The sequence below is a fragment of the Marmota flaviventris genome, chromosome 13 (assembly GCF_047511675.1).
Source record: "Marmota flaviventris isolate mMarFla1 chromosome 13, mMarFla1.hap1, whole genome shotgun sequence".
NCBI lineage: Eukaryota > Metazoa > Chordata > Mammalia > Rodentia > Sciuridae > Marmota > Marmota flaviventris.
The window spans coordinates 70106462-70119512 of NC_092510.1; the positions used below are offsets into that span (position 1 = coordinate 70106462).

The following is a 13051-nucleotide window of genomic DNA, read 5'->3' on the forward strand; positions in this document are numbered from 1 at the left end:
AAGGAGAGTCTTGGGGAGTATGCATCAGCCACAAGAGGCAGATACTGTGAAACACTGAGGCCTCATGGGGCGACCTGTCTATTCATCCTTTCAAATACTTAAAAAGATGATAAAACTGATTGTTAAACTTTTCCCTTTGAAAAATGATAAGGCAGCTTCAGGGACACCCAGTCACGCTAGAAGAATTTTTTTTTTAATTTTTTTTTTTTAATTATCGGCGGACACAACATCTTTGTTTGTTGTGGTGCTGAGGATCGAACCTGGGCTGCACGCATGCCAGGCGAGCGCACTACCGCTTGAGCCACATCCCCAGCCCACGCTAGAAGAATTTTAAGTAGTAAACTAGCATCTGGCATATGTTTAACTTTGCTCACAGTTAAAGAAATGCCAAGGAAGATATAAAGTGACACTTGGTGCTTGATGTCACTAAAATGGAAACCTTGATGCTGAGAAAATAACTACAGTCTGCACTAACTGGGACTTTATAAATTGGCTCCAACATTTTTGGGAGGAAAAAAGCACAAATTAATGACTGCTGTAAAAAGTAGCCCAGTTTCCTATTAATTTAGAATGTAAAATAATTTAAATGCAAAAATCTATTTAAAAATATATTTAAAGATATTTATAGTATTGATATTTTAAATAACTAAGAAATAGAAAAAAATGCTAACTCTTCGGGGAAGAGGAATAATTACATCAATTCTGATATTTCAATTTGATAGAATATTAGAAAGCTATTAAAAGTGTAAATATTAAGCCCACTAAAAATTGTATACAAAAATAAAACAAATGAACATATAATTAGATATATGCTGTTATTGAATCTCTCTAAAAGTAACTTACAAATACAAGTGAAAATTAGAGAATGTAGAAAAAACTAGATGATGATAAGTATGTGATATTGTGGATGTTTTTGTAAACCTGATAAGTCTGAATAATGAAGTACCAAGGAAAAAATTTCCCCCATGGGAAATCCAAAAATTAGGATTTCTAAGCACCCAAAGCCAGAAAAGTGAGATGACAGCAGAGTGAGCAATTGGAAACCCTTTGTCCTCATGAGGTGTGAAGTGACACTGGACTATGACCATATTTCTTTTTTGTCTCTACAAAACACTGTGGTTTTTAAAAAATGGTGTAGAGAATAGTAGGATTGTGAGTCTTGCTTAGAAGATACAAGCACTCTTATATTTAGAAGACTCAAGATTCTCATCAGAAAAGGCCGCAGGAATTTTGAAAAAAGTAAAGGTGATAAACTTCTTTACCCAGGTGAGCTTTATACCTAAACCCTTTGTAGAGAAGGGCAATTCTATTCAAATCCTGGGCTCTATAATCTTACAGTGGTTCTAGAGGACACCAGCCCTAAGACCCCTTTTCACTTGTAGATGAACACTCAGAAATCACTTTTTATGAGAACTGGTCCTGGGGAAATTCTCCAAAACCCTGCTCTGCCCCACCCCAGAAATCCTGACTGGCATGGGGTCATCAAACCAAGACCAGCCCTGTGTCTTCTTTCCAAAAATCCTGCAGGAGTGGCATAGTTCCTCAAAGATCTCACAAATCTGGGGTGATTGGCTGGGGTGGGTGGAGGTGGAGTGCATCCCTCTGTCCTTTGGCAGTGGTTCATTATGGGGAATATAGCAGTAAAATGACAGGGATCTCAGGCTAAGGAAGCTGTTCACCACCCCCCATTCCATGCCAGACCCTCATTGCAGGGTTCAAGAATCTCAGAAAAGCCCAATATGCAGAGCATGTGTGCTGGTGGTCTCATTTGCCAAATTTGTCCCATAAAGGTGGCAACCAGCAGAGAAATGCCAGCTGTTGGTTATGAGACACTGCAGAGGGCTGTGCAAGGGTCACTGTTTTCCACAGTCCATCAGATCTAACAGTTCCCATGGGTGTCCATTGGCAAAGCATAACTGACCTTTGGTGAAATTCCCTAATGCCAAGAAGCAACCCCTGACATGGTGAGCTTAGAGAAGATCCTACTCTCCAAACCAGGCAGCCAAGGATTTGACACACCCAGGGGCAGGAACATTGTGTCAGAGAGACAACCCTATTCTTATGTTTTCCAGGGAAATTCTCTACTGTGTATGCCCAATGTGCTCAAGCTGTACTTGGAGAATGGACAGACCAAAGCTTTCAAGTTTGAGGCAAACACAACTGTGAAGGTAATAGGAGTAAACTTGAACCTCTTTCTTGGGAGAATTGGCTGGCTCTGAGGACCTGTAGCATCTTGCCCTACATCTGCCTTGGTGTTCTCACAGTCACTGTGGTCTGAGCACTTGTGATCAGCCAGGCACTGTGTTATCTCATTTAGTTACACAACCTCAGCAAGTATACATATCACCTCTTACAAGGGAGGAAATTGGGACTCAGAGGTGAAGTGACTTGCCCAAGGTCCTCTAACACTCCTAGGCCTTCACTGGTAATCAGGCTTCTCTGCCTCTTGTCTCCAACTACTATTCAAATACAAGAGCAGCTAAAAACCCAGGCAAGATATGAGAACAGGCCCAGGCCCCTGCATACTCTGTTTTGCCTTGAAGTCAGTTCAACTTATATTTAAAAAGCACCCACTTGAGATGCTCTGGTAAAGGGTGGCATCTGTCTTCAGGAGCCTGAAGTCTAGTTGAGGGAGAGTGAACAGTCTAGATTTCCTCCAGGTATTTAGGACAAGATGAAATAAGGGCTATAAAGAGAGGGAAAAGGCAGAGTACTGTCTCTTCCATGCTGCCAGGATGCTGACCAAGGCTGGGGAAGAAGCTGCACCTGAACTGAGCAGTGAAGGGCAACTAAGATTTCAACAAGTGCAGGCAGGGACAGGCAGTTGTGGGGTGGAGCACATATCAGTCTGAGGGAGTCACGTGAACAAATGCAGAGAGCAGGAAAACAGGCCTTGCCCAGGCAATAGTGAACTATGCAGCAGGACACAGGCTGTTTGCTAAGGGGTCACTGGGGAGTGGGCATGGAGGGCCTCACATGGCCAGGCAGCAGAGTTTGGATTTTATCCAGAGACAATGAAAGATGACTCTAATATGAACAAAGAAGGAAGTGGTGTTAGGGTGAAGCTGTAGTGAAGAAGCAAACAGAGTTTTTCTATCATTAAAAACCATGAAAGAGTAAACATGGAGACCAGCAGGTTTAGGTGAGCTGATGCAGCTATAGATAACTGGCAGTAGCCAAAATATACACTCTCACATGCAGGCGCGCGCGCGCGCACACACACACACACACAGTAGACACATACCTGGAATGGTGCCATTCAGGCTCAGGGGAGAGAGAACTTCCAGATGGGTAGCAATGAAAGGCTTCCAGAAAACAGTGGCCTCTGTGGCAGACATGGAAAGGTAGATGGGCTTTTTACAGGAAAGGACTAGGAATGAAGTGGAGATAGCCTACCATACAGAATAAGGAGAGAATATTAAAAGCCACAAGAGAAAGGAATCAGATTACATAAAGGGGGAAACCAGTTAGATTATGTGCAGATCAGAAAGTGAGTTGGCATTTTAGATCTAATTCAAGTATTCGTGGAAACCTTAGACAAATGTTTTGAAAATGCCTGTGAACTGGATTTAATTTTCCAAGTAGACAAGGTTCACAATATTATTGCAGAAATGGTGATGGGGGAAATGGTATTGGAGACCAACATGGATGAGATTGTTACACAAATTGATGCACAAAATAAACTGGAGAAACCTAAGGCTGGCTTAGTGGGAGCTCCAGCCTATGTGTTATCAGCTGTAAATAATATGAATCTTCCTGAGATCCTAAGAAATATTAACATTGGTGACATCTGTATAAAAGTGCCAAACCTGCCCTCTTTTAAATAAAATATTAAAAAAGCCACTCCCAGGTAAAATCCAGAGGGAAAAGTCATATAAGTTTACCATGCAATTATTTACCAAAAATAGAGGAGGAGAGTCTTAACTTTTGCTCTTGGATTTAAGTCAAGGTTCTGTATATAAATCATGTAAAATCAATATGGAAGTTCAATGTTGCTTTTCTTGCTCAGTGGTTTAAAAGAAATTGAGTAGTTCCAGTGTGATTTTTATTTTCCTTTTTAAAATTGCTTTCTATGCCTACCTAAAGCATATATCTGTGTATTGGCTATTACAGTATTTCAAAAAGTAAGATATTTCTTTAGTTATGTGCAACCTAAAATGTTGGTGTTTTGTATGGATCACCAGTGCAGCATTCCTTAATTCTTTCTGCTATTTGCCACAATTGTTATTTAAAGAACCAAGTGTGTATTGCATGAAAACATTATGACCTTTTCCTCTTAGTTTAAATAAATTCCAAGGTAACTGGAAAAAAAAACATGGCTGTTTTTTAAAAAAAATTAATATTAAATAACAATGAGGGAAATAAACATGGCCCTGGAACAGAGAATAACAGGGACATTTACATTTAGATACAGAGACCAGAGAGGGCCTCTGAAGAGGTGACATTTGAGCTGAAACTTGAAGGGAGAGAAGCAGCCTCTGATTAGTAATGGGAAAAGTGTGCAATGAGAGTGAACAATGTGTGAGTGCCCCAAGGCATTCACAATGATAGAGGGAAAGCCACCATGGCAAATGAAGGGAGTGTGGTCTAGCAACTATAAAAACCTCAGCACAGCCATAATTATCATTCCATCCTGCCAGCCACTCTGAGAGGGTAGGCATCATTATCCTCCATTTCACAGAGGAAGAAACTGAGGTTGGATATGTCAGGACAATTTCCCATAGTCATGTGTCAGGTGGGTGGTGGGAATCTGCCTGGAAAGCAGTTGACTATGCAGACTGGAAGCTGCGAGAGAGGGTGAAGCACAGTCACTGAGGAGAGAGACGCCTCCACTGGGTGGCTTCAGCTTTGCAAGTCATTCAAGAGCAAGTGGCCATGTCAGGGTATTGGAGCATGGGGCTGAGGAGAGCAGGGTGCAGGGCCACAAGGACCTGACATGCAGGAATTGGAGCCCTGCTGACCTGGCAGTGGGCCCCTCAGAACAGGCTTTTCCTTCCCTGGTTGCATCAAGGAACAATGAATGAGGCTAGGGAAGTCCTCCCTGCTCCTCAGTTGACCCTGTGACTCTCTGTGCCTGCTAGGACATCATCCTCACTGTGAAGGAGAAGCTGTCCATCCGAAGTATTGAGTATTTTGCCCTGGCCCTGGAAGAGCAGTACAATGTCTCACGTCTACATTTGCTGCATGAGGAGGAGCTCATCCAGCAGGTAGGGAGGACAGACTTGCTGCTGGGAGGCCTGGGCTGGCTGCACACCTCAGTCCAGGGAAAGACTCAGCTCTTCTTCAGGCTTGATATACTTTATCCTGCCCCAAGAAGCTCAGAGCTCCTTTGGCTTGAGATAATAGGATGGGAATCAGGCCTGATTTTCATCTGCTCCTCTGAGGTAGGCAGAGCACAGATTTAAGGTCCCCATTTTACCAATGCTGATATAAAGGCTTAGAGAGGTAAATTGATGACCCCTCACTCAAGGTAACACAGCTGAGAGAGCCCCAATCTTTTGCTTCCAGGTTCTTATGAGCTTCCCCTATACCTGCTGCATTGAGCTATTAGGGAGCATCGGTTCCTGTGTCCAAGCCTCTTTTTGTGGGACTTATCCAACAAGTATAGAGACTTGTTCTCAGGATAGAGCAAACACAGCTGGTCCCTGGGTACCACTCAGTTGTTCAGCCAACCAGTAATTTGTTGTACCCACTTTCTAAAGCCAAACAACAAATCCTTGGTCAGTTCAACATATCCTTGCTGAGTGTGTAAGGTGGGAAAGAGTTGAACAATTAGAAATGAGGAGGGGGCCTTTTAAGCAGGGGGGACAGCAAGAGTAAGGTCTAGCCTCAAGGGAATCGCTCTGGATATTCCTCATTGCAGGTGAGTTCTGGCCCCGTCCCTCTCCCATTAGAAAGTTTGCTGCTTGCAACGTCTTTTTCAAATTACTTATATTGCATTTGCAGTGAAAAAGAAAACCAAATTAAATCTCTAAGATAGTTTAAATGGAAAAAATAAGGTGCAGAATGGTGTTTAGACTGTTTATTATTTATGGAAAAGAATTTACCTGTGTCAGTGGGCACATATACATAGACTACCTCTGGAGGCATTTAAGGAATTAGAAAGGGATTTCCTCTGGAAAGGGGATCTGGGAGATGGGTCATTGGGATGCATCACTCTTTTGAACCTTTTATTTTTTCTACTCATGGGAAAAAGAGTCAAATCAGGAATGAAGGTCTATGACTGTGTCTTGGGTAGCATTAAAATAGAAACTGGGGTCCATCTTTCATTGTTTTTTTTTTTTCCTTTTTGAAGTTGTTTTATGGAATAGCTATAAGGGTAGCTAGATTAACAGTATCTTCTTTACCCTTGACAGGTGGTAGAAAGGGAGGAGTTACATGACTCCCGCTGCCTCTTCAGGGTGTGTTTTGTCCCAAAGGACCCCCTGGACCTCTTGAAAGAAGACCCTGTGGCCTTTGAGTACCTCTATCTGCAGGTGACTGGGTCTGTGCTTCCTGAAGTAATGGTGGTTGTCCTCAAAGATGGCACATTGGGTTATTCTGAACATGAGCTCCAGGCAATTAAACAACTCTTTAGTAGGGATTCCTTTTTTCTCAAGGAGGAGGGGCCTGATTATCCCTCAGAATTCCCTTTTCTGTTATTGAGTTGCTGTAATAGGAGATTTGCAGTATAATAATGAAATTTAGGCTTAGTCCTGAATGTGGATGATACATTTTCTAAATCCATTTAAAGATTGTTATCATTTCAGTTTTTATTGCTAAATGGGGCTTTAGTGCTTCAAAGCCTCATTTTAGAGACAATGAAACTGAGTCTTGGGAAGGACATATGGTTTTGGGTGCAGGGGTTGGGGGCGTGTGGACCGACTTAGTGGCAGAGCCAAAACTTGGTTCCTTGACTCCTAGCCTGGTCCTCCCCTCTGCTGCCCCTGAGGTGACATTTATTACACCATTCTCATTTGGATGGAAAGAATCTTTTGAGGCATCAGTATTCTACAGAACAAATGGATACAAATGGATTGACTTGCCCGAAGTTTTACAGAAACAGTGGCAGAAAAAAACAGCAGGAATAATATTGTCAGTGCGCTCTATTTATATGAAATTATATGTCTCAAACCTGCTTCTATATACTTTATCTTTTTTAATATTTATTTTTAGTTGTAGTTGGGCACAAAACCTTTTATTTATTTTTATGTGGTGCTGAGGATTGAACCCAGGGCCTCACTCCTGCTAGGTGAGCACTCCACCGCTGGGCCACAACCCCAGCCCTATACTTTACCTTTTTTAAAGAAACCATGTAAGGTAGATCTGACTGACTGCATTTAGCAGTGGAAAACACCAATGCTCAGAGAGTCTTAGTAACTTAACTGAGGTCACACAGCCAAGAACTGTCAGAGTCACATCTCAAAACTCAGCTCCTGCTCCTGGGGCCTTTCACTAGAAAGAACTAGGAGACACAATATTCCTGTTCTTGTTTTCCAACTACTCTATCTAATCTCTTCTAGAGCTGCAGTGATGTGCTCCAGGAACGTTTTGCTGTAGAAATGAAATGCAGCTCTGCACTCCGACTCGCAGCCCTGCACATCCAGGAGCGGATCTACGCATGTGCCCAGCCACAGAAGATCTCTTTGAAGTACATTGAGTGAGTGACAGGGGACAGCTGCTGTGCTGCATTTGTGACTCTGCAGGTGGCCGGACTCCATGGGAAGCTGATATTCACCCACCTGCCTGTCTGTCCTTGTCTTTTCATCCATCCTCTGTACCCTTTTCTTGCCCAGCTGTCAGAACCCACCTATTCCCTCTGGGGCGGAAGACAACTCCAAAGGGAATGACAAAGGATTCCCTTGTAAATTTCCAGTTTCTGGAAAGAGGTTCTGGTCAATCAGTGAACAACTTCAGTAAAGCTCTTCCAAAGGCAGAAATGCCCCAGAAATTAATTTTTTATGGGGTGTAAACCAAATTCTATTGTATTGTACCCCCCTTAGGGCATTTCAAGTCCTAGGATCTAGTAACTCCTGATTCTGAGCTTAGAATCACTCTGAGTAGAATCACCCAGGTTTGCCAAGCCCCTCCCCAAATCTCAGCTGTATCTTGCCTTGGCATCGGAATCATACAGGCAAATCATATTTTTAAAATAGAACAGATCCTTGCTCTTACCCCCTAATATACTAGTCAAAACTCGAGGGTAGAGGGGTCCGAGATGCTTTATTTTTTAACAAGTTTATGAGGAATTTTGAGGCTTCTAGGCTAACACCATTCTGAAGCTTGGCTTTGAGGATTCGTAGGTGCTTTTATTTGCCCCACAACTAATATTTGGGCTGGGAATGTAACTTGGTGGAAGAGCACTTGCCTAGCATGTTTGGGGACCTGGGTTCCAATTCCCTAGCATTGTAAAAAGAAAAAAAAAAAGTACTTTATATGTGATCGTGTCACACATGTTGTCATATGTTATAGTGAAAAAGATTGTGAACTTCTGCTCTGATTAATGGAGTATCACACCACACCAAGAGTCATCTGCTGCCAGAATGGTCAATGGAATTTGATTCCTGAATATCTGTGGTGGTTTGTGTGGAGTATGTGTATTGATGTATATCTACTGAGGGGAAGCACACAAGCACGCGTGCATACGCACACATGCACGCACACTCCTTCTGCTGGAGAAGCAGGCTTATAATAGCTATATTATGGGAACAATAAGTACTGAATCAAATGTAATTATGCTCTTCGTTAAAGCCAAGTACACTTTCCAAAAGGGCCTGCTTGTCTTCAATGTCTCGTGGCAGGAAAGACTGGGGAATAGAGAACTTTATATCTCCAACTTTACTCCGAAACATGAAAGGCAAAGACATCAAGAAGGCCATTAGTTTCCACATGAAGAGGAACCAGAATTTGCTGGAACCCCGACAGAAGGTAGTGTAGCTGCGGTCTCTGCCCACCCCATCCAGCTGTCTGTTGTGAGCCTCAGGGAAAACATTTTCAACTTACCTAGATTTTAGGCGAGAGTAACTCTGACTTCAACAATCTTTTTTGTTTTTGTTTTTCTATTTAAGCAACTTATTTCTGCTGCTCAGCTACGTTTAAATTATCTACAGATCCTTGGGGAGCTCAAGACATATGGTGGGAGAATCTTTAATGCTACTTTAATGGTATGTATTAGAGAACTGTGGAATTATGCTCTTAAATAGGATCAGTGTATCCTGAGAATTCTGCCATGTACTAGAATTTATTCATGAAGCTAAATATCATGCCATAGGCAACTACTTATCATGCCCTGGCTTGGGATTAGCCCTATGGAAGATGCTGGGGGAGGTGGAGCTGAATCATCCTGCCCTAAAGGACAAAACAAGCTACCCAACAAGACAGAGCAAAGCATGAGACAGGGAGAGGGCTGTCGCACCACTGCTAACATAGGGTGTGTCTAGGTGGGAGAAGGCATTAAGGACAGGTGAGACGGTTGTGTGGGGCCAGATGTCAGTGTGGCGGAAAGGCATTCTGGGTGAAGGGTATTGTAAGCAGTGTACTCTGGAGCTTTGGGTACACGAAGGTAAAGAAGAAAAATTGGGAATCATGAAGGAAAATAGAAATGTTAGACTGACTGCCAGGGTGGGGTCCTGATTGTTCAGAAAAAGGGAGGAAATGAGTGGTGGGCATAAGCAGAAGAGCCCCCTGCTTTGTGCTGTTCTTCCTTTGGTACTAGGCCTGGAGCACGTGCTTTTCAGAAGACCAGCATCTGAGGGTGTGATTGAAGGGACTCTACCCTCCACATGGTCAGCCCCAGAACTCTCAGAACAAAGCCAACTTGCCATCAGAGTGTTTTTGCTTATTTTTTGTTTGTGTGCTATTGTTTTCTTTTAATATCAACAAATTTTTTTTTAGAGAATTTGTTGTACCTCTCAGTTATTTTCAGTGATGGATCTATTTAATCAGCTGACTGAACAATGTAGATGGAAAGAGAATCAATGTTTTGAGAGAAAAGAAGAGTGCCAGGTAGTTAGGAAAAGCAGGGAAATAGATGGAGGTTTTGTGTAAGTAGAGGCCCCAAAAGGTGGGGAAAAGTCTAGATTGCAGAAAGGAAGCTTTCAAAGGTATAAGAAAAACTTCCCAAAGTTTCCAAGGGCTGGAGTTCTGTCCCCAGTCTCTCTTTACCTTTCTTATTTAAGGAAAGAACTGGTGGGCTGGGGATGTGGCTCAAGCGGTAGCGCACTCGCCTGGCATGCGTGCGGCTCGGGTTCGATCCTCAGCACCACATGCAAACAGAGATGTTGTGTCCACCGAAAACTAAAAAATAAATATTAAAATTCTCTCTCTCTCTCTCTCTCAAAAAAAAAAAAGGAAAGAACTGGTAATGGGGAAAGCAGCCCAGTCACAGAGAATGGCTCAGGGTGCTTGCTGGGTACCTACAAGTATAAGTAGATATAGACCCTCTTGTCAGGGAACTTACCATGAATACAAAATTTGAATAGAAATAATTAGGACAAGCCATACATGCCCAGTTTGATCAGAGAAGCCCAGAGAAAGTACCATGGGAACATGGAGAATATGGAGGAAAGGGGCTGTTCTAGGTGGAGGCTGAGACCAAGTAGAAGCTCTCTGTAGACAATATGTTTTGATGCAAACTTTTTAAAGGAGGGCCAGGATTTCATTAGGTAACAATGGCAGAGAAGATATTCCTAGAGAAGGACATAGCATGAAAACAGGCATAGGGGTAGAAAGTACATGGGCTGGGGTTGTGGCTCAGTGGTAGAGTGCCTGCCTCACACGTGTGAGGCACTGGGTTCAATCCTCAGCACCACATAAAAATAAATGAACAAATAAAGATATTGTGTCCATCTATAAAAAAAATAAAGAAAGAATAGATTGTGTTTATGGAGCAGGTAATAGTCCTCTAACTGGAAGAGGTTTTATGGGAGACAATTTTGTTTGTTTTAGCATCAAGGATAAAACCCAGGGGTGCTTAACTACTGAGCCATATCCCGCCCCCAGCCCTTTTTAATATTTTATTTAGAGACAGGGTTTGGCTGAGTTGCTTAGTGCCTTGATAAGTTGCTAAGGCTGGGTTTGAACTCGCAATCCTCCTGTTTCAACCTCTTGAGCTGCTGGGATTACAGGCATGCACCATCACACCCACCTAAAAAAAATTTTTAACCTGGCTATATTCAGAAATAGTCTTAGAAAGTCGTGCTTAGGGCCTAAAATAGGAATCAAGGAGGATGCAGATGGAGATCTCATTTCTTGAATGAGGACTGTATTTTCACTAGCTTGTGAATGGAAACTAATCCCCCTTCCTCCCTTTTGCAGTTACAGGATAGAGAATCCTACATTGCCATTCTAGTTGGAGCCAAGTATGGGATTAGCCAAATTATCAATAGTAAACTCAACATCATGTCCTCATTGGCAGAGTTTGCCAACATCAGCCGTGTAGAGCTGACAGAAGAGTCTGAGAAAGTGAGCATGGTCAGAGTGTATCTTCAGGACATTAAGGTAATACAGGGGAAGAGATTCTGAATTTAGCTTCTGGAATTTGGGGCTAAATTATTCTAGGATTATTTATATGAATTTTGAACAGTAACAAAATCAACATCTGCTTATAAGGATGGATTATCCATCCTATCCCACCTAATGGCAAGGGGTGAACAGGGCACATTAGCCTGAGAAGGTCCTAAAAGTATTTTTGTTTGCTTTACAATAAGAAACAGATTTATTTCTTACAGTTCTAGCTGCTGGGAAGAGATTGCAGAGGGAGGGAGGGAGGGTGGAAGGAAGGGAGGAAGGAGAGTAGAAGAGTTTGTTTATTTTTATATAAACTGAGATGGATCATGTGCTTTTGTGATGGGAAGTTCTGAACCCAAAGTTTGTCGGTTTCCGAAAAGGTAGATGGGAACACCAGAGGATTTGATCACATGCATGGGACCAGAATGGCTGCCCAAGAGTTTTGAGTGGTAGAAACTAAAATGGATAATTAGTTCAAGGTACCTCCTGAGCCTCTCGGAAGTTCTGACACTTACCCTTCCCTCTTTTGATTTAACCTAATATGCTCAAGAATTGTGCTGTATTCTTCTCATTGCCCTCTCCCTCATTCTGCTACTTTTTCTTGCCTGTTTCTTTTTCTAGGTCAGGTCTCAAAGGGGCCCCATTGTATGAATGTGCTGGGTGGAGCCAGGGCTGGGGTGGAGGATAGAGAAAAGAGATATAGTATAGATTTGGTGGGAAACCCCACTGGGCAGGGGCAGTTGTGTACACATACAGTCAGTTAGAGCCCGATTGATACAAATATGAGGCCTGTCAGTGAACCATGGCTGGGTTCACTTGGTATTTCTCTTTGGCCCCACATGGCCTTGTTTCCCTTGCCCTTTTCTAAGCAAGAGTTCTCTTTGCCTTCAAAGGTTCTAACATTGCTGCTAGAATCCAACAGTGCAAAAGATCTAGCCTGCCTGATTGCTGGGTACTACAGGCTGTTTGTCGACCCAGTTACCTCCATTTTCCTCTGGCCTGGAAATAAACAAGTGCACCGCGTGTCTGCTGAAGAAGGTGAGATGCTGAGTTTTTCCCCAGAAAGGAGAGGCCCATTTCCCCAACCTTGTAGGTAAGGGCAGCCCAAAGGGAGGCGGTGGATTGAATGGAACCCAGACATCCACTCAAGGTGATGAAGATATTTCTCCATTTATTTCCAAGTAAACAGTTTTCTGTGTACCTAAATTCTCCTAAGCCAAGGAATGCTAATGCTCTGATTCTCTGTAGTAGTTCCTGAAATCATCCCTAAGATCCACTGCATTTTATCATCATTTCTCAGCAAAAGGAAGTGTCATGTGTTCAGAAAGTAGATGGCCTGTTTCCCCTCCAGGCCTCTGCACTCTTTTGCATTCTCTTGAATGATAATAGAAATTCTCAGCCTTGAGTTTAGGAATGATAGCTGGAGACAAAAAAGACTAGGGGTGGTGTCCTGTAAGGAGTGAAGAATTGGAGGGCAGGTGGGAGGCAGGCTCTGGGCCAGCTTCCAGGCTCCAGCTTCCAGCAGGCTTTCGGGTCAGCACTGTTCTGTTCCTGCAGCACTTTC

The 13051-nt window shown here is 42.9% G+C and overlaps 1 protein-coding gene across 1 annotated transcript in view; it reads left to right on the top strand.

Moving 5' to 3' along the window:
- The window catches only part of Frmpd1 (FERM and PDZ domain containing 1), a 169551-nt gene that overhangs the window by 148604 nt on the left and 7896 nt on the right, over positions 1-13051 (top strand). The window contains exons 7-14 of the mRNA XM_071600458.1: positions 2073-2168; positions 5082-5207; positions 6357-6476; positions 7503-7639; positions 8781-8907; positions 9048-9143; positions 11296-11478; positions 12381-12525. Coding sequence (XP_071456559.1) covers positions 2073-2168; positions 5082-5207; positions 6357-6476; positions 7503-7639; positions 8781-8907; positions 9048-9143; positions 11296-11478; positions 12381-12525 — 1030 coding nt within the window. The remainder of the gene's footprint in view (positions 1-2072; positions 2169-5081; positions 5208-6356; positions 6477-7502; positions 7640-8780; positions 8908-9047; positions 9144-11295; positions 11479-12380; positions 12526-13051) is intronic.